The sequence below is a fragment of the Heterodontus francisci genome, chromosome 6 (genome assembly GCF_036365525.1).
Source record: "Heterodontus francisci isolate sHetFra1 chromosome 6, sHetFra1.hap1, whole genome shotgun sequence".
In the NCBI taxonomy this organism is placed as follows: domain Eukaryota; kingdom Metazoa; phylum Chordata; class Chondrichthyes; order Heterodontiformes; family Heterodontidae; genus Heterodontus; species Heterodontus francisci.
In genome coordinates this window covers 61,537,447-61,563,049 of record NC_090376.1, presented here as the reverse complement: position 1 = coordinate 61,563,049, position 25,603 = coordinate 61,537,447, and the positions used below count along the sequence as shown (strand labels likewise).

Below are 25,603 nucleotides of genomic sequence, written 5' to 3'. Positions count from 1 at the left end.
AACCATTCAAATGCATCGGTTAGACAAACTTGCAAGTCTGGCTACTTTGAGCAGATACCTGGTGAATAAATTAGGGATATGAACTTACTTTTTACAGCAAAAAATTCTACATTATGTGATAAATATGCTGTTGTGCATGACTATTTAGAAACATCAAAGACTACTGTGACCCTGCCCACATTATCCACCCAAGACTGTGGGCAAGTCATCAGCAAATACACCTGACAATATATAACCACTAAAAAGACACAAGTGCCCATTTTCTACTCGGTGCCTCGCTCCGACCTCCAACAATATCAGCAATTTGCCATGTAGGACACACAGCTTAGGATGCAATATGCTGGGATATCCAGAGAACAAATGATCTCACACTTATTACAAGTTAAACACCATAAATTAAACAAACAATGGTACAATATCATGTTTCAAATTTTATTAGGTTAACAAAACACACATTATCTATGTTTTTGTTGTTAAAGATTATAGTCATACAGAAATGTATTGCAAAATGTATTTATTTATAGTTGAAAAGACAAATCACTGCTAGAAAAAGAGCAGATATTGAAATTATCTCTGCAAGATACAGCACCAATTTTTCTTAATAGTATGTGGCTAATACTGTTAGTGTACACAAAAATTTAAACTATAATCTTTTCAAAAACTGAAAGCAAACCTGTAACCTTCAGTAAAGACACTGAACTAGCAGAGGACTTCAACACAAAATTAAAAGTCTGTACAATAAGCAAACACCTGTACAGCTATTGGAAACAAAATCCTTTGGCAACCTCACTTAGAAGTCCCAGAGGCTTATGAACAACCTGTTTAAACCCTTCGCGAATTGTTAAGCTTCTGTGTACGTAGCAATGCCTGGAATTTGTTTTCACACATATTGTATAACACGTTAGGTAATTCAGCATATTTTTTCATTGTAACCTTTTCTTAATATGAAAACAGGAAATCTAAAAAGTTTGCTAAATAGTTTGTTTCTACAAAAAAAAATCTTATATTGGAAGATCAATTAACTAACACAGAAAAGCAGAATATGATAATCAACTGCGTACAGAACATTAAAGTACAGGAAATTCACTAATTTGCCATGAAGCATAACCAGGCACAAATGATGTATTGCCAATTAACTGAAAAATCTTCCAGTCATACTTGCTCATAAATTGAAATGAGAAAACAAAAGTAGACAATTAAATTGGTAGGATGCATTTGGCTAGAAGTCTCATCACTCCAGCAATGCATACAGAACTTTATAAGCAATGAACAATGGAGTGTATAGTCTTCCAGTTGCTAATATGCATGAAAGTCAATCCTAGTCAGAGTTGGAGAATGCCATTTTAAACTTACAGCAAATTACTTGTTCACATTAGCAACCAGGAGAAAATATATACCCACATTTTCAACTGTTTCAGGTCATGTAAAGAAAATAAAGGTGCCAGTGAACAAACAACGTATTTTTAAACCTTCACAAGTTTATTTGCAACACACCCTTGTGATTCTATAAGACTTCAGAGAAGACTGGCAATCCAGATTTGGACACTGCTCTCTCTACCATTTGTTCCTTGCCCAGAGTGCATTTTTTAAACTAAAGAATTTTAGTAGAGATTGTTTATGCCTACGAAGATGAGGGATTAGTAATACCTGGAACTGGAACACCTTTCCATTTCAACATTTTTATGTTATTCTATTCATTACCCTGATTAGATAGGACATTTCCACCTCGTGTCTGCTGACACGTATGTTTTTTTAGCTCAGCAGGAAGCTGAAATCCATCTCCACAAGATGAGCAATGAATAGGAAAATTTTTTGTGTGAGCTATCCTGACATGTCCTATGTAATTTACAAACAGGTAAGTGCTATATGGGCAGTAATGACATTTGTAAAGTGTTCGGTTGTCATTCGCAATAGATTGATTAGCCTTCGAAATATTTTGTTTGTGAACTTTTAGGTGATCACGCAAATCAATTTGTTTCTCAAACCTGGTGGTGCAGATCTCACAGTTAAAAGATTTGCCTTCAACATTTGGTTTATGAATATTCAAATGATACTGTAAATCCTCTTCACTCTGATACTTGACATTACAGCTATCACAGTTGAAGGTTTTACATTCTGCATGATTTTTTTCCATAACATCACTCACAGTTGCCACATCATCATGGGTGGACTCACTGGTTAGTGGCTTTTGTAGAGAATGGAGAAGTTTGTGCTTCTGGTACATATCCTGCTCTTCAAATGTCATTTCACATTCATGACAAGATAAAATGTTATCTTTTGAAGATGCAGAATCTTGATGAGCCACCGCACACTCTGCAGGTTCCAGAAGCTGCAACTTTGAAACCGGAATCTTACCAACATTCAGCTGTAAATGTTTTTTTCCTGCTTCTGATGATTCCGCTTTTGGAAAAGAATTCTCATGCAGCTGTACTTCTTCCTTATGTGAACTGTGGGGCTGAACTGAAGGTGATTCTGAACTGATTAACTTTCTTTCTTGATCTATATTCTGCTGCTTATTAGCACCAATATTTTCAGAACAATTATCTTCTCTCTGCTGAGAGGTACACTGCTTCTCATGATTCTTAAAGGCTCTGGCATAATCAGATTCGAAGTCACATTTGGAACATTTGTAATAAGCTTCTCCAGTATGAACAGACATGTGCCTTTTAAGCTCCTTGTCCATAACAAAACATCTTCCACATTCACCACATTGATATGGATAAGGTTTGTCGTGTACCCTTACAACATGATATAGAGCACTACTTTTACTTTTACAATGGAATCTACAGGTACTGCAGTAAAAGGTTCCTCTGACATACTTAACATTTTCTTGTAAACTTTTTGCATAATCCTTTTCTTCAGAAGACTCTTCAGGATCATTTGAAACTGCCAACTTTTTGGGATTGTTTGAATCAGTCAGTTCTTTAGGATTATTTGAAACCACCTGTTTTTCAGGATTATTCGGAACTGTCAGTTTTTCAGGACTATTCGAAACTGCTGGTTTTTCAGATTTGCGTGAAACTGCTGCTTCTTTGGGATTATTTGAAACTGTTGGCTTACGAGTGGATTCATATTGAATTGGGTAACGGCCACTGTAATCACAATACTCAAACTCAAACAGTGGAGCATTGCCATCCTTCTGCTTTTTCTTCTGACACTTATGGATATTAAGCTCATCAACAGTATTGAAGTGAGTACCACATTTTTCACAGTTGAAATCAACACTTTTACTTTTGGTTTCTTCTAATTTACGCTTTGGTCTCCCAGGTCTCCTCTTAACAGGTTGTACTCCAATTGTGCTTGAACTTGTTTCTGTAGGTTTTATAGGCTGTATTTCAATTGTGCTTGAAGCTGTTTCTGTACGTTTTCTACGACCCCTTCGCTTTTTAACAGGTTTTTCTTCCTCAATCACTTTGGATTCTTTTAATTTTCTCTTTGCAGCCCGTGGCTGTTTACTAGTTTCATTGGTGACTCCTTCATGGGGCTCTTTTGTCTGTAGCATTTCTTCATTCTTGCTCAACTTTGGATGCTGTGTGGTAACATGATTGTAAACATTACTGTACACCTTGTTTGTGAAGAAACACAACTGACAGTGAAACAATTTGGCACTTTTCTGATAAACCACAATATGTGTTAAATCAGAGAATTCAGGATGAATGGAACCAAGATGTGTTTCCAAAGTTTCATGATCAGTATACTTGAAATCACAATGCACACAAGTTAAACATCCAGAAATATTATTGAGTTGGCTTGTTTCCAATTTCTCTTTAGTATTAACTTCAACAGCACAATCTTCATTTTGTTTTGCAAATTCCTTTTTATGCGTCGTTGCTATTTGTAGATCCATAGTGCTTTTATGTCTGAAATGGTTTACTACACTGATAAGAGTCTGGAAGTCTTCTGTCTTTAGTCCTCTGAGTGTACTTGCTGTTCTTTAAATTTTGCAAATCCTTTCTTACATAGTTCATAGGTCTACGCCCTCCAAGTATTATTTTCTGGAATGGCTTCGAGTTTGTACGGAGTTCCTTCAACTCTCAGACCACAAGCTATACACTTGACGAATAATACTATGGAAGAGGACAGCCTTATTCCAATTTTCACAATGGAGTTGAGCTCACCTATAAGTCAGGAACAGAAAAAAAACAATTACAGCACGACACTAGATGGAATTACTGACATTTGGCCATAGTCAATAGCTGTGCATATTTTTAAAAAATCCATCTAAAAATTCAAAAGAAAAAGATCAAGAAACATTTTCAACTTTGTATCAATTTTAAGTTTTAGATATAAAAGTGTTCTTGAAATAGACAAAATTGTTCCTTTGTTTATAAAAATGCACATCATTCATTACTTAACAGTTAATAATTTATATGCATCAGGATAAATAGCTATCAAAAAGATGTCATAAATAACTGAAGGGCATGGACACGTTAACGACCAACAGGGATCAAGTATAATCATTTTGATGCAACATGGAACTGAAGTCATGAGCCAAATAAGAAACTGAAGGCACTACACCTGAAGTCAACCTAGTTTCCTTATAAATGTTTTTCAGTATTTCCTACATTTTGTCATAGCTATTTTATAATTCATGGAAGTAGCAACATTCAATGGGATTAGATGGCTCAGACCATTTTTTAAATCATAATTCTTACCATTTCCTATGGAGCTGCTTCTGGGGATTCTTGCTATCAGTAATGTCACAAGAGTAGTCTAGTATGGAAGAACACTAACTGAGGTTGTCCATTGCCAGGGAAACATCAAATAAATTTCTGGTATCTATATTATTGCCCTCCAGAAAAACAAGTAGTACTAAGTGCAACTTCAGATTTTCATTCCCTTTAAATATCTTTAAAAAAAAATGGTAAGGTATGTTATCTTACATGCATACAATCTTTCATCAGCACAAATTCATTGCTTTAGTTTGGAAAAACTCCCTTCAGATTAAAGTAAGCAATATTTTATTCCGAGGGATGTGATGAAAATTATGGCAAGAAACAGGATACAAAGGTACAGCAGCTGAAGCAACATGTTGTTGTACATTTTATATATCTAACAATCTGCAATCTTTTGGCATATTATATATCTAGTATGCAAGTCTACAGCACATTTCATGTTAGGCCACCCCAGTCCACCCCCGCAACACCATCCATCCCACCCCCAAACTTTGTGTTGCTCATGGCAAATTTAAAGATGACTAGGTTTCCTAAATATTCAGTTGTGATTTGTTGCTGTTTATTTAATATATGAACTAAAACAGCTCTTTTGAGTGTAATCAACAAATGAGATACAAGCCATATTTTTTTATTTATTAGCACAGTGGCGCAGTGGAGGGCGGCACAGTGGTTAGCACCGCAGCCTCATAGCTCCAGCGACCCGGGTTTGGTTCTGGGTACTACCTGTGTGGAGTTTGCAAGTTCTCCCTGTGACCGGGTTTCGTCCGGGTACTCCGGTTTCCTCCCACATGCCAAAGACTTGCAGATTGATAGGTAAATTGGTCATTGCAAAAATTGCCCCTAGTGTAGGTAGGTGGTAGGAGAATTGAGGGAAGGTGGGGATGAGAGAGGGAAAAATGGGATTAATGTAGGATTAGTATAAATGGGCGTTTGATGGTCGGAGGGGACTCGGTGGGCCAAAGGGCCTGTTTCGGTGCTGTATCTCTCTATGACTCTATAAAACAGGAACATTATACCACTTTAAAAAAAATACTTGTTCTGGGATGTGAGCAATTCAGGCAAGGTTGCATTTATTGCCCATCTTAGTTACCGAGGTGGTGGTTGTGGGCCTTCTCCTTGAAACACTGCAGTCCTTGTAGTAATGAGACAAACAAAATTTGCAACTTTTGTAATCTTCCATGTTTGAAATGGGTCTGTTCTCTCTCTTTCCCACTGTCTCTCACACAGCCCCTTAAAAAAACCCTCAACATAAACACTAGAATAAAACTTCAAAAAATCTATCCTCCATCTTTCAAATTACTCTGAAGAACAATCAAGCAGAAACTAGCAAAAATATCAGGAACAGTTTTTCGTTGTGCTCAGCATTTGCTCATTTCCCAAGCCAAAGTAAAAGAAAAGGGGTGTCCTGGTGCAGCGGGTCGCTGCTCACTTTGTACTTCAACATACTTCCCGAGCATTGCCAGAATTGATGTCTGAAGCAAATGTAAAAGACGCTGGAGGAACAGAACACATATGTTACGACCGACCGCTCAAGTCAAAGCCCCCAATTAAAATATACGATTCTGATTGTGGTGGGAGAAACAGACTGTTGATTCAGTCCCGTCCCCCCCACAAATCACCTAACATTTAATTTTTAAAGTTTCCAAATCAAAGACCCAGCCAAATTGTACCATTTATTAATCCCTGAATGAGGCTAACCAAACCAGGTGTCTTTAGATCAACAAATTAACTGTTTAATTAGAAAAACTAAATTCTTAAACACTACTAAGATATAAACATTTAAAATAGAAAAATTAGAGTCCTTGCTTATTTACGCTCCTGCCAAAGTGAAATCTTCCAATGTGGAACAGTCCAAGGTTGCTTCAAGTCTTCACAGCATCCGATGGGGGAAGAAAAAAAGGTTCTTCAACAGTAGAACAGTCCGTAGTCTAATTTAGCAGTTGAATTGATGCTGTCCTTTTCCAGCAATGAATTTCAACAATTACAGTTCAGTAGTTAAAGGAATTTGGTTATTTTCTTTTAAGAAATTAATCTGGCTTGACATCAGAATTCTGAGAGTATAACAAATCGGGTTTAAATAAACCAAGGGAGAGCTCTCTTTTCTTTCAGTATATGCTGGTCCAGCTGTGTGTCTCAAAAGCCAGTTTTTCAACTAGTTTCAAACGTCAATCGGCAACAATGTATCTCGTGTCTTTGGTCCTCACTGGCTGTATCCTATGGCAATCAGAATGCACTCTTTGAATCACAGTCTAGAATGCATTCTTTGACTCAGTCTCTGGAGCTTGTTGCCTTAAAGCAGCACTGCTCCTTTTTCATCCATAAAGGCACACCGCATTCTTCCGGGGGGAAAAAAACTACAGGATCATTACAATCTCCCCAATCTCTTTTTCTGGTACATTAATGCCATTTTCTGCTCTCACCCAAAATTGGAACATTTCATTAACTGGTTTTCAATTTTTACCCTTTCCCTCACTTTCACATGGTCCATCTCCGATTCTTCCATTCCTCGACTTCTCTCTCTCTCCCATTTCTAGGTTGTGACCAATAACTATGAAAAGCCCACCGACCCACAGCTACCTTGACTACACTTCTTCCCACCCAGTTCCCTGTATGGGCCCTATTCCATTCTCCCATTTTCTTCATCTCATCTGTTTTGACAATGCCACCTTCCATACCAGTGCTTCCAATTCATTTTCCTTTTCCCTCCACCGTGGTTGACAGGGCCCTTAACCATTTCCATCACATTTCTCGCACTCCCGTTTTCAACCCTTTCCCTCCCTCCCAGAACCATGACAGGGTTTTCATTGTCCTCACCTTATACCCCACCAGCCTCCATATTCAATGGATCCATTTCCTCCACTTACAGTGTGATGCCTCCCCCAAACATGTCTTCCCCTCCTAGTATTCCAAAAAGGAGCATTCCCTCTGGTCATTCCTCAATTACACCTACCTGTTTTCCACAGCACCTTCCCATGCAAGCACAGGAGATGCAACATCTGCCCTTTTACTTCTTCCCTTCCCACCAAGCAGGGCCTGAAACACTCCTTCCAGCTTAGTATACTGTAATCGCTGCTCACAATGTGGTCTCTTTACTCTGGGGAGACCACACACAGATTGGGTGACCACTTTGCGGAACACCTCCATTCAGTCCAGAAACAATCTATTTTAATGGCTTAGATGAGGGAACCGAGAGCAACACATCCAAGTTTGCTGTCAGCACAAAGTTAGGTGTGAAAGTAAGCAGCGACATGGATGCAAAAACAAAGGGATATAGACTGGTTGGGTGAGTGGGCAAGAACCTGGCAGATGGAATACAATGTGGTGAAATGTTAAGTTATCCACTTTGGGTAGGAGAAATAAAAAAGCAGAGTAACTTTTGAATGGTGAGAGACTGGGAAATATTTGCATTCAGAGGGATGTGGGAGTCCTTGTACAAGAATCACAGAAGGTTAACATGCAGATACAGCATGCAATTAGGAAGGAAAATGGTACGTTACTTTTTGTTACAAACGGATTGGAGTACAAGAGTAGTCTTACTACAATTATACAGGCCACTGGTGAGGCCACACCCTAAGTACTGTGTGCAGTTTTGGTCTTCTTACCTAAGGAAGACATACTTGCCTTAGAAAGAGCGCAATGAAGGTTCACTGGGCTGGTTCCTGGTTGGGGGAATTGTCCTCTGAGGAGAAACTCAGTAGACTTAGCCTATATTCCCTGCAATTTAGAAGCATGAAAGGTGATCTAATTGAAACATATGAAATTCTTAAGAGCACTGAAAGGGTAGATGCTGAGAAAATGTTTCCCCTGTCTGGGGAATCTAATATGGGAACACAGTTTGAGAATAAGGAATCAGCCATTTAGAACAAAGAGAAAAGAAATTTCTTTACTTAAAGGATTGTTAATCTTTGGAATTTGCTATCTCAGAGCTGTGGATGCCCAGTCATTGAGTATATTCAAGACTGGGGTCGATAGATTTTTGGGTACTAAGGGAATTAAGGGATATGTGGATAACGTGGGAAGGTTGAGTTGAGGTAACAAGATCAGCCATGATCTTGTTGAGTGGCAGAAGACTCGAAGGGCCAAATGGTCGACTCCTGCTACTAACTTTTATGTTCTTAGCAGGTGTGCTTCCAGTTGCCAGCCTTTTTAATTCCCTGCCCATCTTCCATTTGAGCTCTCTATCCTTGGCCTCCTACACTGTTCCAATGAAGCTCAACACAAGTTCTCGGAACAGCACCTCATCTTTTGATTAGACACTTAGCTTTCTGGACTCAACAGAGTTTAATACTTTCAGATCATAACCTCTGCCCCATTTTTTCAGATGGCAGGTGCTGATGACGATTCTGCCATTCTCATTTGCATCTCCTCTGGACCCATTCTTTCTTTACTTGTCCCACTACTATCTCCTTTTGCATAGCACCATCATTCCATTACTCATTTAATCTCTCCCGCCTTCCAACCTTCCTTTTGTCCCTCTTCCTCCCCTTTTCCCCGACTTTGCACATGCTTAAAATCGGTTACATCTCTTAACTTTTTACAGTTCTGAATAAAAGGTCACTGACCCGAAATGTTAACTTTGTTTCTCAGACAGATGTTGCCTGACCTGAACATTTTTGTATTTTTATTTCAGAACACCTACCACTCATTTTCATGAATCTAAGTCTGTCAAAGATATTGGTTCTAGGGGTTACATACATGCAAGAGAGAAGAGGGACACAAAACTGTGAAAGAATAAGTGTACAGGAAGCGTGTAAACAAAACATTCAAATATATTGTAAATAATTAACAGAACTCCCATTGCATTGTTTATGAATACCCTGCAGCATGGTTGTGATGTTTAACTCCTAACCTGTTCTATCCCTTGAAATCTGATACTCAAATCCTTGTAAGGAAGTAGCTTTAATAGGGAAATCTAGCTGTACAGAAACTTGCGAGGGTAGTTGCAAATTAAATTTATGGTTCTAGATGAGAAGAACCTATGAAGAAATGGCCGTTGAATCGCTAACTGTGACATCTGAAGTACAGTAGCTAGATGCTATCGTGTACATGCATTGTTAAAAAAGCACATAACAGCACTGACTGAAAATGCATAAAATTTACTGAAGCAAAATATATGACTGAGTGAAATTTTTCTATTACTTGCTGATGCTAAAAAATATAGACATTACATGTATTTTTAAATGCTCATTTGCCACTTAACTAGGGCACTTCAAAAGGCAGTTAAAGAGTATACAACTTTGATGTGGGACTGGAATTGCACAGGGAAAACAGAGGTTTTCTTCCCTGAAGGACATTAGTGAACCAGTTGGATTTCTACAACATTCCAATGGCTTACTATGTTAGGGTATAAATAGAAAGAAAGCTAAAACTCTCATGGTGGACATCATATACACAGAATTTCTCCTGAGTTGCTCGCACATCATTTATAAGGCAAGCACTGGCTCCAGAAAGGAGGACAGCCCAATTTGAGGTTGGGGATTTTTTCCAGCTTTTTCTAACATTAAAATACCAATTGTTGGGACCCCCACAACTATATATTTTTGACTTGTTTATGAGGCAACAGTAGGACTGGAGGAGGTTGTATTTAGGATGAGGAGACCAAGTAAGTTTGTAAATGAAGCCAATGATTTTAAATTCACTGTGTCGGGGGATGGGAAGCCAATAGAGGTTGGTCAGGATAGGGGAATTACTGTGAGATGAGATGCAGGCAGAGTTTTTATTCAAGCTGCAATTTTGAAAAATGAAAGTTTGGAGACAAGCGCAAGAATATGCATCTCGAGGTGACAATGCGCAATAAGGCTTCCAACTTTGATGGGATTCAAGACAGATTGTGTGACCTGTAAAAGTTGAAACTCGTGATCTTGGGTATTGAAGCTCAGCTCAGGTTGCATACCAGCAGGTTCAGCCTGAAAATACAGCCAGGGAAGAAATTGGCTGGAATTTTACATTGAGCAGGAGGCCCTGCCCACTGGCTTAAAAAGTCAGGGGTGAGCATGCTTCCACCAGGCCTGGGGAGCCATGCTAGGATTTTACGCACTCCAGGCGCTTAATTGGCCAGCAGCTCTTGGAGGCAGGACTTCCTGCCCAAGGCCAATCAGCGGGCTGGCTGCTCTCAATCCCTGCAGCGCCACTGATAGCATGGCCACTGCTGGGACTGCACCCAGCCTCAGCAGCATGAGTGACGCCGACCCCCGAAACAAGGCAAGTCTCCGGGACCCTGCTGGGGACAATCGGCCGAGCCCTGGCGAGGCAAGTGGGGGAGGGGGATAAAGAGTGTTGTGTAGTGGGGGCAGTTGGGCCGTAGGGGCCCTCCATGGGCCACCAGGTTTTACTTGCCAGCCTCCCAGAGAGCCTGAGCCACTCGCCCACTGCTGGTATTTTATCAGCAGTGGTGGGAGGAGGCCCTTAAGTGGCCACAAAGGCCTAGATTGGCCTGGGACGGATGGGCCGTTTCTCGCCGCCGCTGCCCCTCATAAAATTGCTGCAAGGGCGGGAAGACATCAGGAGCGGCCCGCCCTGCCTCTCACTCAATTTTACGACACCCCCACCACATGTCCGTTCCTGCGGGGGGCGTAAAATTCCTGCCATGGAATCAGGATGCAGAGTTTCTGCAGGGAGCTGAAATGGATGACTTCAGTCCTAACAATGTTAATTATGGATGAGAAAGATTTATCACTTGAGCACGATTGTGGTCACGGAGTTGAGAGTGGTAGTGGAGAGGTAGTGTATCATTAGCACATGTGAAAGCTAACCCAATGTTTGCAAATTTCAATGTTGGTGTATATCCTCCACCCATATAAATAAACTAAAATAAATTACTCACCTATTCCCATATATATACACATTTTCTTTCCATCTATCCAATCTAATCTTTGCATAATTTCTGTCTCAAACACATGGTGGCGAAATGCATTACAAATTTCTGGTCGTCACATTTCTCTCAGATTCTGTGCCACTGGTCTCTCCTGTAATCAGAACCCACACCCTCTGAAATCTTGAGTTTACCTTTGCTTCTCAATATCTGGTCATACCATAGCATGATTCAGGGGTTGTAATAACAAAATACCTTGTTTAGTGAATTGCTTATCATAACCTTACACACGATAAGAGAAGCCCATGTGGGACAAACTAATAGAGTCTCCAGTGAGACAAGGCAAATTATAAACCACGCACATAAATGAACAGAACATTTACAGTGAACTGAGTATAGGAACAGTACTAGGCCATTTAGGCACTCGAGTCTGTTCCACAAACACTAATGAAAGGTCACAGACCTGAAATGTTGACTCTGCTTCTCTCTCCACAGATGCTGCCAGACCTGAGTATTTCCAGCGTTTTCTGTTTTTGTTCCACAAACACGTTTTTCTCATTTTTTTGTAATGCTGCACAGAAACAGGAGTTTGTAGTACACAATTTGGCTGCCCTAGTACAGTAATTACACTTCAAAATACTTCACAGGCTTAGAATCGTAGCATTGTTACAGCACAGAAGGCCACTCAGCCTGTCATGTCTGTATGGGTCTCTGCAAGAGCAACTCAGCTATTCCCACTCCCCTGCCTTTTCCCATAAACTTTGCAAATTGTTTCTATTCAGATAATTATCCAATTCTCTTGGAAGCCACGATTGAATCTGCCTCCACCACACTCCAGGTCGCTGCGTAAAAAAGATTTTCCTTGTGTCACCTTTGTTTTTTTTGCCATTCACTTAAATTGGTGTCCTTTGGTGCTCGACCTTTCTGCCAATGGGAACAGTTTCCCCCCATCTACTCTGTCCAGACCCCTCATGATTTTGAACACCTCTACCAAATTTTCTCTCAATCTTCTCTGCTCTGAGAACAGCCCCAGGTTCCTCAATCTATCCACATAACTGAAGTTTCTCATCCCAGGAACCATTCTCATAAATCTTTTCTCAAATGTATTCATCTTACAGTCATAAAGAGCACTATATAAGCGAAATTCTTTCTTTCTCACTATATCGGACTTCCTTACCAGATCTCTGCAGACTAGCATGTCCTTTTATAGCTGGACAGAAAGCTAAAGGCTTGACCTCTCTGATCCTCCCCAGCTCTAACTAGGGATTGGCCAGTTGAACCACAAAGTTGGAGTTCCAAGCAGCCAATCCCCACTGATTTTACATAAACAAACATTTTCCAACACGTGACTTTTGAAGGTTCACCAGAATGCTTAAATTAACCTCCAAGCTGTCTACGGCCCCAAAACCAACAGTACAGTAACCATCCTCGCAGCAGATGGCAATCAGCTCCTAATGAACAGACATGAGATTTCTCCTTGTTAAAATGTTCTGACCAATCTCCTGAGCTAAGAATCCAGTGTGCGACGACGTCACTGAATCACTTTCACAGCATGGCGTTTTGCATGAGCTTGCCCTCGCTCCATCTCAAGCCGAAGTCACCAAGGCCATAAAGCAACTGGCTGTGGGTAAGTCATCAGGAGCAGATAGCATACCACCTGAAGTACAGAGGGGCTTACGTGGTTAGGAAACTCACTAGCCTTTTCTACTTAATCTGGAACCCGGGCATTGTGCCCCAAGGTAACGAGGATGCTTCCATAACTCACCTGTACAAAATGAAGGGAAACATGTCCATCTGTGACAATCATTGAGGTATTTCACTTCTCTCCACAGAATTCGGGCAAGGGTTATTCTCAACAGGATTGTCACTCATCTTATAGACTCAGTGTACTCAGAATCAGTGTGGCTTTTGTGCTGGATGAGGAACGGTCAACATGATCTTTGCGGCACGTCAAATTCAGGAAAAGTCCCACGAACAGAACAAGGCCTCTACACAGTAAAACATGAAGGCCTGTGGAAGGTGCCGTACAAATATGGCTGCCCTGAAAAGATGATCAGGGCCATCCGCTCATTTCATGATGGTCAATGTGATGCAGAATGGTGCCTTATCAGATGTCTTTCCTGTCACCAATGGCACCAAGAAAGGCTGCGTAATGGCTCCAGTTCTGTTTGCCATCTACTTTTTGGCCATGCTCTTGTATTCACTCAAAGATCTCGACATAGGAGTACACATTCAGTTCAGGACAGACAATACCTCTTCAATGTGCACAGGCTCAAAGTTCACACAAAGATCAAAAACAGCTATTAAGTGAACTCTTGGTTACCGTGACTATGTTCTATTAGCACACACTCCGGAGGATATCCAGATGCTTGTTGACTGCCTTCCCAAGTCTCAGAATGTTTCAGCCTCACATTAAGTGTGAAAAAGACAGAGATCTGTACCAACCTGCTCTTGACCACAAACTCCAAGACCCCATAGTCACAATCAAGTCAGTTCAGAAGTTCCGCTCTCTAGCGAGTATCCTCTCCAACACCACCATATTGGATGATGAAATCACCCATCGTCTGGCAAAAGCAAACTCATCCACAGGCTTTGGAGACAGCATGGAGTCTGTCTCAAAACAAAGATCAAAGTCTACCAGGCCGCAATTCTCACATCACTTCTCTATGGCTGTGAGGCATAGATAATCTACCAGCATCACAAAGCAACTAGATGCATTCCACCTTTGCTGCTTAAGATTAAGATCTATCTGCAACAATAAAGTTCTTGCAAGGCGCCTCATACCTGGTATCGAGAGCAAGTTCATCAGAACTTAGCTTTTCTGGGTCAGCCATGTGGTTCGGATGGAGAATTCCTACATACCAAAGAGGGTATTGTACAGTGGGGAACCTGAACCACAGGATGTCCCAAACTTAGATACAAAGACATTCTGAAAGCCAACCTCAGAGCCTGTGAGTTGGATCCCACTACATGAAAAACAGCCACGGACAGATCTAAATGGAGAGGTCACTGTCATCAAGCAATCTCAACATTTAAGAAAAGAGTCAGTTCCCCACAGAGCAGGCAAGCAAGCACGCTGCAAAATCAGTGCCTTTACATACCCCTCCAACAGTGATGTCATATGTAATATTTGCAATTGGATCTGCAAATCAATATTTGGTTTATCACACAAGCATTACCAAGCTAGATAAAGAACCAGTCTCGTTGCTGAACATTCATCTGTCGAAGCAATGGGAAAATTCATCATGCTACAGATTTAGATTTGAGAGCTAAATTTAACTTAATAGCAGCCTTTTAGTTGCCTGATGCTTTTCCTAGGTTAAATAGGCAAAAACACAAAAATAATCCAATGGGATGAGTTTTTTTTTGACACACTACAGGTACAGATGGACAGGATGCTTGAAAAATGTGTGTTCTAATAGGTACCACATTGCTTCCACCTCCCATTTCTTTGCCACATTACAAGTTACCCTTTTATCAATATGTGGTCAGCACTTGTCTTAATTTTTCCTCCCATTCCTCCTAAACTCCAAATACATTATTCTACCAATGCAAATGTTAAATATTGAAATTAATATATCACTACTTGACTGCTACTCACAGGGCCCCAAATATGGGAGAATTCAATTCCTTCAGTCCTCCATCTTACACTTTACAGGCTTTTAAAACTCCACTTAAGACTTTTGCCTGCATTACAACGGTCACTGCACAAAGTAACTAATGACATCTGATCGGCTCAAACACGTGTCGAGGCGCTATATTAATGCAAATCTTACAAGATTGTCTCTGGGTTCAAAGAATCATATGCTTGCAGGTGAATCTGTTCCTTGCCTCCAGGTCCGTGGTTTCACTGGGGCGACCATTTTGTGGGTATTTACACTCGAACTTGGCATTATTTCTTCGGGATTTCCCTCATCTTCTCGGCTTTGCTTTGTCCTCTACTATAGGCCTGGGCCCTTCTACGCCAGTTTCTCAATTTAAAAATACTAAAGTAGAGTCGACTACAAAAGTGAAAAGGTTTAAAAATAACGCGAATGACCGTTACCCACACCCGCGCGCTTCGCTTTTTAAATTGCATTTGAAGTAAACGGTCCGGATACAAGGCGAGAAAGGGAGAGAGAAAGAGAGATGGCAGGCCGCCATGTTGCTACCGGTGGAAATCAGCGGGCTCTGCACCGAGATAGCACTATACGGCCCACGGCCCCACTCACCTCGTCCCCGGTGTAGCCCCAACTCAGGGGCCGCTAACAGTCGAGAAATTGAAGCAAAGCCGATCGGCCCAGGCGATGTCTGAGCCGCGCACGATAGCAAATGGAGGAGGCCGGGCACGGAGATCGCTAGTTCCGTCTGTCTGTTTCTCCGCCCTCCCCTACTCGACGCTCACTGACTGAGCCCGAAAACACCAAGTGAACCGGTAGGCGCCAAAACCTCGCCGTTTCACCGACAAAGTCGAAGCGCCTCCTTCCAACCACAAAAACAACCAGCAGGGCTGGCCCAACATTAACATCTGATTAGCAATGTAAATCCCAACCGTCCAATGAAATCCCCTCCACCGAGCGACTGCTTAGCTGCTTGAAGAAACGATGAAGATTCCAAACAACCAGATCGTCGGCTGGTAGAAGAAATATCATGGCACAGTTTGGGTTTACGTTTTCAGATGATGGTGTTGGATGGGCTGGATAACAAATACTTGTTCGGAAGTTGGCGGCTATTCGGGTTCAGGACTCGTTTTCCAGCCCAGATGTGACTTTTAGAAAATCTCAGCGCAATTAGGTAGAGTCGACATGGTTCTTTTGAACGGGAAATCACGTTTAACTAATTTATTACAGCTCTTTGAGGAAGTAACAAGCAATATGGATAAAAAGGTAACATGTGGACGTACTGCAAAGGGATATACATAGGTTAAGTAAGTGGGCAAAGATTTGGCAGATGGTGTATAATGTGGGAAAGTCTGAACTTGTCCACTTTGGCCAGAAAAATGGAAAAGCAATATATTATTTAAATGGGAGTGATTGCAGAACTGTAAGATGTAGAGGAACCTAGGTGTCCTAGCACACAAACACAAAAAAGTTTGTATGAAGGTACAGTAAGTGACTAGGAAGGCATATGCAATGTTGTGGTTTGTTGCAAGGGGAATGGAATATAAAAGTAGAAATGTTTTGCTACAATTGTATAGGGCATTGATGAGACCACACCTAGAATACTGTGTACAGTTTTGGTTTCCTTACTTAAAGGATATAATTGCATTGGAAGCAGTTCAAAGAAGATTTACTTGATTGATTTTTGGGATGAGAGGGTTATCTTATGAGGAAAAGTTGGACAGGTTGGGTCTGTATTCACTGGAATTTAGAAAGATGAGGTGATCCTATTGAAACATATAAGATCCTGAGGGGACTGGAGAGGGTGGATGTTGAAAGGATGTTCCCCTTGTGGGAGAGACTGAAACTAGGGGGCACAGTTTAAAAATAAGGGGTCTCCCATTTAAGACAGAGGCGAGGAGAATTTGTTTCTCTGAGGGTCGTGAATCTGTGGAACTCTCTTTCCCTGGAGAGCAGTGGAAGCAGAGTCATTGAATGATTTTAAGGCAGAGGTAGACAGATTCTTGACAAACAAGGGAGTCAAAGGGTATCGGGGGTAGGCGGGAAAGTGGACTTGTGTCCACAAACATGATCCTAGAGAATGGCGGAGCAGGCTTGAGGGGCTGAAAAGCCCGCTCCTGCTCCTAGTTCCTATTTGTACCAGGATGTTCTCAGGAGCTGGAACATGATTGCTTCCAGCCGAGCCTCCGTCACCCAACATTTCCCCCCACCCCATCAGAAGCAGCAGATATCACTATGTTGCAGTGCAGAAGGAGGCCATTCAGCCCATCATGTCTGTACCGGCTTTCCTAATGAGCATTTCACCTAGTGCCACTCCCCCACCTTCTCCACGTAACCCTGCATGTTCTTCCTTTTCATTTAACTGGCTAATTCCGTTTTGAAAGCCTCGATGGAACCTCCCTCCACCACACTTTCAGGCAGTGCATTCCAGACCTTAACCACACGCTGCATGGAAAAGTTTTTCCTCATGTTGCTTTTGCTTATTTTACCAATTACTTTAAATCTGTGCCCTCTCATTCTCGATCCTTTCACGAGTGGGAACAGTTTCTCCCCATCTACTCTGTCCAAACCCCTCATGATTTCTAATATCTCTATCAAGTCTCCTCTCAGCCTTCTTTTCTCCAAGGAAAACATTCCCAACTTCTGCAATCTATCTTCATAAATGAAGTTCCTCATCCCTGGAATCATTCTCCTGAATATTTTCTGCACCCTGTCTAACGCCTTCACGGCCTTCCTGAAGAGCGGTGCTCAGAACTGGAGGCAATATTCCAGCTCAGGCCAAACTAGCGTCTTATATAAGTTCAACATAACCTCCTTGCTCTTGTACTCTGTGCCCCTAATAAAGCCCAGGATACTGTATGCTTTATTAACCACTCTTTCAACCTGTCCTGCCATCATCAATGACTTATGCACATATACACTCAGGTCCCTCTGCTCTTTCACTCCCTTTAGAATTGTACCTTTTATTCTATATTGTCTCTCCATATTCTACCATAATGTATCACTTCACATTTCTCTGCATTGAACTTCATCTGCCACCTGTCTGCCCACTCCACCAACTTGTCTATGTCCTTTTGAAGTTCTACACTATCCTCCTCACAGTTCACAATCCTTCCAAGTTTTGTATCATCTGCAAACTTTGAAATTGTGTCCTGTACACCAAGATCTAGGTCATTAATGTATATCAGGAAAAGCAAGGGACGGAACTCCATTACAAACCTTCCTCCAGCCCGAAAAATATCCATTAACCAATACTCTTTGTTTCCTGTCACTCAGCCAATTCCGTATCCATGTTGCTACTGTGCCGTTTATTCCATGAGCTGTAACTGTTCACAAGACTGTATCAACTGCCTTTTGAAAGTCCATGTACTGCATTGCCTTCCATCAACCCTCGCTGTTACCTCTTCAAAAAACTCCAGCAAGTTAGTTAAACATGATTTTCCCTTAAGAAATCCATGCTGACTTTCTTTAATTAACCCACATTTGCCCATATGACTATAAATTTTGTCCCAAATTAGTCTTTCTAGAATTTTCCCCATCACCGGAGTTTAACTGACTGGCTTGTAGTTGCTCGGCTTCTCTTTACACCCTTTTTTGAACAAGCAGTTCTACAGTCCTCTGGCACTACCCCGAGACTAAGGAACACTGAAAAAATTATTGTCGGTGCCTCTGGAATTTCCACCCTTGCTTCATTCCGCATCCTTGAATGCACCTCATCTGATCCTGGTGCCTTATACACTTTAAGGACAGACAGCCTATCCAACACCTCCTCCTTATCAATTTTAAACCCTTCTAGTGTCTGAATTACCTCCTCTTTCACCATTGCCTGGGTTGCATCTTCTTCTTTAGTAAAGGCAGATGCAAAGTATTCATTTAATACCTCAGCTATGTGCTCTGTCTCCATGCGCAAATTCCCTTTTTGGTCCCTAATCGGCTGCACTCCTCCTTTTAGCACCCTTTTACTATTTATATGCTTTTAGAAAACTTTGGGATTCCCTTTTATGTTAACCACCAGTCTTTTTTCATACTCTCTCTTTGCTTCTCTTATTTGCTTTTTCATTTCCCCTCTGAACCTTCGATATTCAGCCTGGTTCTCAATAATATTTTCTATCTGGCATCTGTCACAAGCACACCTTTTCTTCTTTGTCTTAATCTCCATCTTTGCTGTCATCCATGGAGCTCTGGATTTGTTTACCCTACCTTTCCTATTCGAGGGAACATAGCTTGACTGTGCCCAAACTATCTCCTCTTTGACGGTAGCCCATTGTTCAGCTACCATTATTCCTGCCAACCTTTGGCACCAGTTTATTCTATGGAAGCTCCTGGGATTGGGTTCGGGAGGCAGATGGAAAGGAGGGCCCTGGCTGCCAAGGTGACCAGGGTCGTAGACGTACTAGATGGAGAAGGAGTGGGCTGGATGTTGCAAGTGGCAATTACATGCAGGATGCCTTACTGCATGTTTGCAGCTTATAGCATCTGGGCACTAAAGGTTGTGCTCAGCCCCAACTCTACTAGGCGTCTTGAAGAAGCTTAAGCACGTGGAGTGATCCTGTCTGGGCTGACCCCATTCGGACGGAATTTCTCATCGGTGAGGCCCTGAAACCTCCCTCGGGAGCCTCTGCCTTGCAACTGGGCAGTATCTCGGAAATTCCCTCCGTGCCTTTCCACTCTGTGTTAGAAGGGTTTCCTGTACTGGATGCTCCTGGTCACTCTTCCTTGCCCTCCAGGCAGAGTGCGAGAAATTGCAGCCTCTCTTCCACTACTTGTAGGGAACTGCTCCCTAACTTCACAATGCACTTCAGTTTCACACTCCTGATCTTCAGCCACCTGATGTGGAAGAGGGGAGCAGGCAAGTCAGAAGACCTCCTCATCTAGGTCTGGCCAAGGTAACCATCAACAAGTCTAGGCAGTGCTGAGTCAAGGGGACTATCCATCCTGACTGCCTGCCTGTTTTATGTGGCTCTGTCTACGTCTGGGTGACCCTGAAGCCTTTGCCTCAGATGAGGAAATTAAATTGAAGGGGTTGGGGGACAGTAGGCCAGCAAGTATGGGGTGATGGGTGAGCAGGACTTGGTGCAGGATAAGATATGGGCGATAGAGTTTTGATGAGCTTAACTTAGTGGAGGATGGGAGACTGGGGAAAAATATAAAGATAAAAATGGGGACAGAGATTATGATATGCTGGTTCATTTCCACCACCCCACACTTGTTTCTTAATTCCTTTACTTTGTGTTTGGCTGGCTGCTATATTGCCATTTTCACTTCATCTAGACACATCTTTTGTCTCAACTTGTCCCATTACTAAACGCTTAGGCTTTGTACAATGAAACCTTCTGTCATTTACTCTGTCCTGCCCTCCACCCTATCATAGACCTTCCCTTTTGTTCTTTCCCCCTCCCCCCTTTCACTTGCTCAAAACCTATTACATTTCTAACTTTTGCCAGTTCTGATGAAAGGTCATAGACCTGAAATGTTAACTTTCTTTTCTCTCCACAGATGCTGCTTGGCCTGCTGAGCATTTCCTCTTTTTGTTTCAGATTTCCAGCATCCACAGCATTTTGATTAGATTAGAGATTAGATTAGAGATACAGCACTGAAACAGGCCCTTCGGCCCACCGAGTCTGTGCCGAACATCAACCACCCATTTATACTAATCCTACACTAATCCCATATTCCTACCAAACATCCACCACCTGTCCCTATATTTCCCTACCACCTACCTATACTAGTGACAATTTATAATGGCCAATTTACCTATCAACCTGCAAGTCTTTTGGCTTGTGGGAGGAAACCGGAGCACCCGGAGAAAACCCACGCAGACACAGGGAGAACTTGCAAACTCCACACAGGCAGTACCCGGAATTGAACCCGGGTCCCTGGAGCTGTGAGGCTGCAGTGCTAACCACTGCGCCACTGTGCCGCCCTAAAACTGAGGTTGTTGGGTTAGGAGGTATATGCTTATAATGTGTAACTCTAAATAAATGTAAAAGTTTGTAAAGGATTGACTACAATTCTATCTTTCATCAACTGGCTTTCTGCAATAGAACAGTTGGAAGTCCTCTTTACTTAACGGTAACCCACGAAGGTCGCAAGTCTGATCAGCTTGGTCATTGTGGAGAAAAGAGGCCGCCGTTTGATGTAATTCCTATTTAACAGTTGTATAAAAATACTATTAGTTAATGTATGTTAAAGCTTATAGTTTACAACCATGCAGGCCTGAATCTCAGAGAGGTTACTGTTGCAGAACTAACAACCTTTTGTTGTGACCATAACCACAAGAAATCCATTAAGACATCAACTAATTTTTGTTTACAATGATTTGAAAAATGGTTTGTGTGAAGATACATATATCTAGGCTTACATTTTCCTCTGCTGTCGTTCACTTGAAAATGCATCTGCACAGGACTTCTGCTCGCCAGAGGCGACCCATCATATTTTCCTTCTTGGCGTGAATTATCATATTTCTGCGGCAGGTTCCCAACGTTGTTCATGCTATCTGGAGCTGACTTCTAGACAACTTCATCTGAAGTAATGTTGGGTATACAATTTTTTTCTCAAATATGGTCAGACATATTATAATGAAAATCAAATGGCAGGAATACAGCATACAAATTATTTCCCAAACAATTCTGGGCACAAAGGATGCCTGAGTATATCTGGTGCATAGTATTGCCAATGACCTAGGACTGGAGGTAGTAAAATTTAAATGGCCAATTTACTTAATACAATGAATAGTTCTGCCCTGAAATCAGCATGTTTCAAATAGACCACTTTGTAAAGTCTTATGATGCTGAGGCCAGGGGCCAGATTTTACCACCCCTCTGGAGATGGGCCGGGAGATGGGAGGCCTTGTAAAATGGCAGCAGATGGTATCGGGAGGGGAGCCCAACGTCTTCCTGCCACCACAGGATTTTGTCAATGGCGGGAACAGCAATGGTATGGTACTAGCCCCCGCTACGTAGAAAAACCACCAGGTAAACCATGGAAGCTTTCCAGCAGTTTTGGGGGGGGGGGGGGGGGGGGGGGCGGTGTCTTCCTTTCTGGCTGCTCCCTGGCCCACAGTGGGGCCCCCCAGCTGCAGAGGCTGGCCTCGTGGCCCTGACACCACCACTGGAGTGTTCACCCCTTCAATCACCTGCCTGCTAGGCCCCACACATTAGAAAAATAACTTCCCTGACGTTCGGAGGCGCCTCAACACGGAGGCGTCCTCCTCTTCCCATGCAGATTCACCTCCATCCGTGGCACTGCCAAGGTGCCGGCCCTCTGATTGGGCCGGCAGCTCGAGGAGGCGGCTGTCATCCTTAATTAAGAAGCCGCCACCGGTAAAATCTTCCCCAGGGTCCCACTGCCCGTTCATGTGGGCTCAGGACCTGTTTTTGGTCCCAGCGGCAGGACCAACTATCTTTTGGAAAATTCCAGCCGCATTGGTTCACTAATGCTTTGGCAAGGTGTCACAATGATACTACCTCCCCAACCCTGTTCCATCCACCCCCATACACACACACACACACACACGAGGCAGATGCCCCACTAGTGCCATAAATGCTCGTCTGCCCAATTTTTAAAAAAATTGCCAGTAAACCAGGAAGTAGGCCAAAAGCAAGGCCTGGAGAGGATATGGCTGAGTGGACATTTACTCTGCCAAAGATATACCATTACGGAGGCAGACAGAAAACTCAGCCCCTTGCTCTTTTGGGTTCTGTTACTACTGACTTCAAGGATCAAAAAGAACACCCGCTCATGTTCTATCTTTCAGTACTTTGCTGATTTTGCTGGGCAAAATGTGAGTTTTCAGCACATTATATCTACTCATTTTAAATTATGCTCAGTCAATACAATTGTTTCATAATACAACCCTTCTTCCACCAATATACATTTCACTAAGTGTTACTTTCTATTAAAATAGCTTCAAGGTAGGACACATTGGGGTAGAGTTTTCACTTTGACTGCAATTACCAATTGTGTTTCAAATTACCCCCTTTGTGAAAACTCTTTTCTTCCCCCTCCAACCTTCCGCTCAAACGCATAACGAACACAATTGGCCATGAACCAGCGCAATCCAACGTTTTAAAATGTATTTTTTTAAATTTTGCTTTAAAAATGTTCCTTCATATATTTATAAGTGAGAACTTGAAGTTTGATTAAGACAGCTGAAAAAAAGTTTATCACAAAAGTTAAGCTTTTTTAATCACAATGCCAATCCAACAGCTCTGAATAACACAATTCTAAATTAATGAAATTCACTTTTAAAAGTTACATAAAAATATTTTCTAGTTATATTGGGGTATCTTAGTCAGTTTCTTAGTAAATTATAATGAATATCACATTCAAAAGCTTTAAAATGCATCTTTTAGAGTCCTTGCGCCCAAAAGAAGCCGCTTCATTTTTAAAGCCTTTCCAAAGGCCTGCAAACAAGTGCAATTAGTGGTAACTTCCAATGGTGATTAATTCAACCTGGGGATATGGCCAATTTTGTGTGCAGGACCTGCTTCCAATGCAATGTTTTTAAAACTACCACAAAAGACTCTGGAAACTCAAGTTGTGCCGAATACAAGCCTGTGTTTAAATTCCACAATCTTTTGCACTGGTTACACTGATTTTGGTCTAATTGCACCGAAAAAAATCAAATGGAATCTCCAGGCTAGGCTATTATTTCATCATACTTGGCTGCAATATTACAGAGTAACCCAATAAACTGCATAATATTTCCTACCTTTCGGCAGGTAACATCTTTTAACAGCCTGCAAAAAGAAAAGAAAGGAGTAAAATATTTAACAGATTACTTCAAGGTGGTACAGCTCACTCATAATGCTGCATATATATTCTATAAACCTTTGTGCGCCCTACTTACAGAAGATTATTGATGCATTGCAGATAGTACAGGGAAGAGCAACATTGTTGATTCGGGCCTAAAACTTCCAAGTTATAGAGAGAATTAAAATATTTAACGTATTTTTATTAGTATTTAACTTATGATCAATACTAAAATGGGTAAGATAGATTAAGCAAGTTGTTCAATTTAGGTTGTGATCACAGAACCACAAGAATAATACAAATACAGTCTCAAACAAGATTACAAGAACTTTTTCATCGTACATAGTAATGATTGTAGAGAAGAGACTACCAGCAAAACAATTAATGCTGTGTCAAGAAACTGGAAAAGAAAGCCATATCAACATCTAGCAGAGAAACCATAGCCATGGATGATCAAATAATACTCTATTTTTGTAGGATATTATCAGATCAATGTATAGCTTTGAAGTCCAACATGATGGCCTGAAATTTCCTTGTTCTGATATACTCTGGTTTCCACATCAATCTTGCCGAAGCCAACTTACACTGAAATTTCATGAAATTCTCATTACCATACACCAGAATGCAAAAACAGGTGTGAAACAAGTAGAAATCCATGTAAACAATTGAGGCTACCTTCCTTAAGTCGCTCTTTATATTATTGATATTCTAAAAATTAAAGTTTGAAGCCATAAAAATGTCATTTATGCATGTGAAGCACAGCATGTTTAAGAAAATGTAATTATTAAAGTTTTGTTTTTAATATAACATTCTGATGCCTTGATATTCATTCAGATATACAGAAAATACTGAACTGGTCTCAGTGAGGAGAAATAAAAAGAAATCCCTATATAACACCAGAAATAGTGATTACAGGTCCTCTGCTCCTAGAATTCTGGGTGTAAATTTACACCTGTTCTAAACCAGCATAAATGCAGGAAACGTGTGTTCTCTTATTCTTTACCTGAAGATAGAGCAATGTTAAAGAGCCAAGTGGGATTTGGCGATCGTAACTCTGGAGCAATGCAAATTATCAAGGAAATTCACAGAGTGGTGTTTTTGCATAAAACTGGTGTATGCCAGTTGTGCATTAATGTCCTCCATTTAAAAATATTACAAATCCATTCTTACACCAGCTACACTGAACATTCCAGGAAATTCTTGGTTATCCATTCCTGTGCTGCTGGAACAATGAAAAAGTAATGGATAGAATGAAACCAGTAAAGGGATTAATAATTTAGTCTCTGATGCTAGAGTGGATCCTGAGGTTTGGTTAGATTACCTTTGGAAATTAGGGTGATATTTTGCAGTTTGCTTATAGCTAGGTACCTCTCTCAGAAGTGTAAAAAGTCTAGCATGGAGCAAATTATCCATACCTGTGGAAGGAATATACTTAGGGAACATAGGAGCAGGAGTAGGCCATTCAGCCCATCGAGCCTGCCCCACCATTCAATTATGATCATGGCTGATCATCCACTTCAAAGCCTTTTTCCCACACTATCCTCAGATCCCCTTAAGTCATTTGTATTTAGAAATCTGTCAATCTCTGCTTTAAACATACTCAATGACTGAGCTTCCACAGCCCTCTGGGGTAGAGAATTCCAATGATTCACAACCTTCTGAGTAAAGAAATTTCTCCTCATCTCTGACCTAAGTGGACTCCCCCTTATTTTGAAATTGTGTCCCCTGGTTCTAGACTGTCCAACCAGGAGAAACATCTTAGT

At 41.4% G+C, this 25,603-nt stretch overlaps 2 protein-coding genes across 10 annotated transcripts in view; both read right to left on the bottom strand.

Annotated features, from left to right (window-relative positions):
- Window positions 1-418: 418 nt before the first annotated feature.
- LOC137371338 (zinc finger protein 271-like) lies at window positions 419-16,380 on the bottom strand. Of its 8 annotated transcripts, XM_068033768.1 has the most exons (5): window positions 15,699-16,046; window positions 11,951-12,058; window positions 8,298-8,390; window positions 4,656-4,849; window positions 419-4,118 (listed from the first exon to the last, which is right to left on the bottom strand). In XM_068033768.1, the coding sequence occupies exon 5, from the start codon at window positions 3,845-3,847 to the stop codon at window positions 1,691-1,693; it is 2,157 nt and encodes a 718-aa protein (XP_067889869.1). In that variant the 5' UTR covers window positions 3,848-4,118; window positions 4,656-4,849; window positions 8,298-8,390; window positions 11,951-12,058; window positions 15,699-16,046; the 3' UTR covers window positions 419-1,690. The 8 variants fall into 8 exon arrangements, 7 of the variants coding, with proteins under 7 accessions (XP_067889869.1, XP_067889867.1, XP_067889871.1 ...); XM_068033766.1 differs by lacking the exon at window positions 8,298-8,390; XM_068033770.1 differs by lacking the exons at window positions 4,656-4,849; window positions 8,298-8,390.
- Window positions 16,381-21,430: 5,050 nt separating this feature from the next.
- The window catches only part of upf3a (UPF3A regulator of nonsense mediated mRNA decay), a 101,553-nt gene continuing 97,380 nt past the window's right edge, over window positions 21,431-25,603 (bottom strand). The window contains exons 11-12 of one of the 2 annotated variants that reach the window (XM_068033778.1): window positions 23,800-23,827; window positions 21,431-21,609 (exon numbers count right to left, since the gene is read on the bottom strand). In XM_068033778.1, the coding sequence (XP_067889879.1) occupies window positions 21,596-21,609; window positions 23,800-23,827 (42 nt within the window). In that variant the 3' untranslated portion in view covers window positions 21,431-21,595. Of the gene's footprint in view, window positions 21,610-23,286; window positions 23,828-25,603 lie in introns of those variants that run through there. The other variant, XM_068033775.1, reaches the window with a different exon arrangement.

Coding starts and splice junctions, on each gene's coding strand:
- LOC137371338 (XM_068033768.1), bottom strand. CDS start 3,847: ATGGATCTACAAATAGCAACGACGCATAAAAAGGAATTTGCAAAACAA.